Consider the following 1,564-nt stretch of genomic DNA (forward strand, 5'->3'; position numbering starts at 1 on the left):
ATCAAGAATTGAACAAAAAATGTAATGGTTGATCAAAATGTCCAACATGGTCCACACTGGCGGAGTTGGTTTGTCGCAATCTATTTAAAACTAATGTGATGAGATCAAATGAATAAACCTTAACCTTACACCTGGTGATCAAGATCTAAGATCAAGAACGTGTCGTGCAAAGTTAATTAATGTCAAAACAAACTTCCAACAAGTTAATTAATGTCAAAACAAACTTCCAACTAACAACTTCCAAACCGACATAACCCCCTCTTTAAATTCATTAATACACAGATGGACATGTACAAACACCCCTATAAATACTAACCTTGGACAACACATTCTAGCACCAACAACCTTAAAATCATACAAAAGAAAGCTATATATAGTTTCCTACAACTTTTATAATTAGTCTTCAAAAATGGCAAAGATTGCATTGATGGTTCTATGTGTAGTGGTGACTTGCATGGTGGTGGCTGCACCCTATGCAGAGGCTCTTAGCTGTGGTCAGGTGTCCAGCAGCTTAGCACCATGCATTGGCTACCTTACCAAAGGTGGTGCTGTGCCACCGGGATGTTGCAATGGAGTAAAATCACTCAATAGCGCTGCAAAGACAACCCCTGATCGTCAGGCTGCCTGTAACTGCTTAAAGAGTGCTTATGGCTCCATCAACGGCATCAACGCCGCCAATGCTGCCGGCCTCCCAGGAAAGTGTGGTGTCAGCATCCCTTACAAGATCAGCCCCAGCACCGATTGCTCCAAGTATGTTTAAATAATATGCATGTGCTTCTATTTAAACTTCTTTTATTATGTGCAGCAGCAGCAGCAACATGGCTAATGCATAGTGCATACTTTTATAAGCTAATTAGCTAGTGACACATCTACTTGTGTATATATATATATGTGTATTGCATGAACATATATAAATGGAGTGACACCAAAGTTTGTATTAGTGCAGGGTGCAGTGAGGATGGGATCTATAATTATGCATGGAAGAAAGATGGAGTTTTATAAAAATTATAAATTATAATAAAACATAAAGAGCACTGTTTTTGTTAGAATAAAGGCATAGAAGGACTTTTGAGTCTCTTTGGTTTGTAATGTCTTTGTCTACAAATAGTTCTTGTTATGTAACTATATATGTTTCCAGTTTGGTTATAAACCTTTGTTTATGTGTAATATTTCTTCTTTTTCATTTCTCAACACCTGCAAGCTAACTGAAGTCTGAACATGTATGGCTCCCGAGTTTATGTGCGATGCAAATATGTTAAAAACTACATACCAATAACTCAATAAGAACACTTTAGAAAATACAGTGAAGAAGGTTCTAAGGCAATTGGACTGATCTAACCAAATGTGATTGAGTGAATTGCTCACCGGCCTAGCTAGCCATGAAAGAAAAAACAAGAGAACCAAATGGTGATAATTTGCTGTTTTTAACAATAGAGGAAACCTACTAATTTCTGAGGAAACTTGGTGTAGCAAACAGGCCGCCTATGTAGTAGTGGCGTGATGAGACCCAAAGTCATGTATACATGGACCAAGTGATCGAGGTGGCGTGGTGCGTTTTCAACTT

The 1,564-nt window shown here is 38.2% G+C and overlaps 1 protein-coding gene across 1 annotated transcript; it reads left to right on the forward strand.

Annotated features, from left to right (window-relative positions):
- Positions 1–206: 206 nt before the first annotated feature.
- On the forward strand, positions 207–1,181 carry LOC143599196 (non-specific lipid-transfer protein-like). Its single transcript, XM_077077200.1, has 2 exons — positions 207–750; positions 947–1,181. The coding sequence occupies exons 1-2, from the start codon at positions 410–412 to the stop codon at positions 954–956; spliced, it is 351 nt and encodes a 116-aa protein (XP_076933315.1). The 5' UTR covers positions 207–409; the 3' UTR covers positions 957–1,181.
- The last annotated feature ends 383 nt before the right edge of the window (positions 1,182–1,564 follow it).

The sequence above is a fragment of the Bidens hawaiensis genome, unplaced genomic scaffold, assembly GCF_021521415.1.
Source record: "Bidens hawaiensis isolate Kalapana, Puna unplaced genomic scaffold, B.hawaiensis_p1.1 tig00051603_1, whole genome shotgun sequence".
Classification (NCBI taxonomy): Eukaryota; Viridiplantae; Streptophyta; class Magnoliopsida; order Asterales; family Asteraceae; genus Bidens; species Bidens hawaiensis.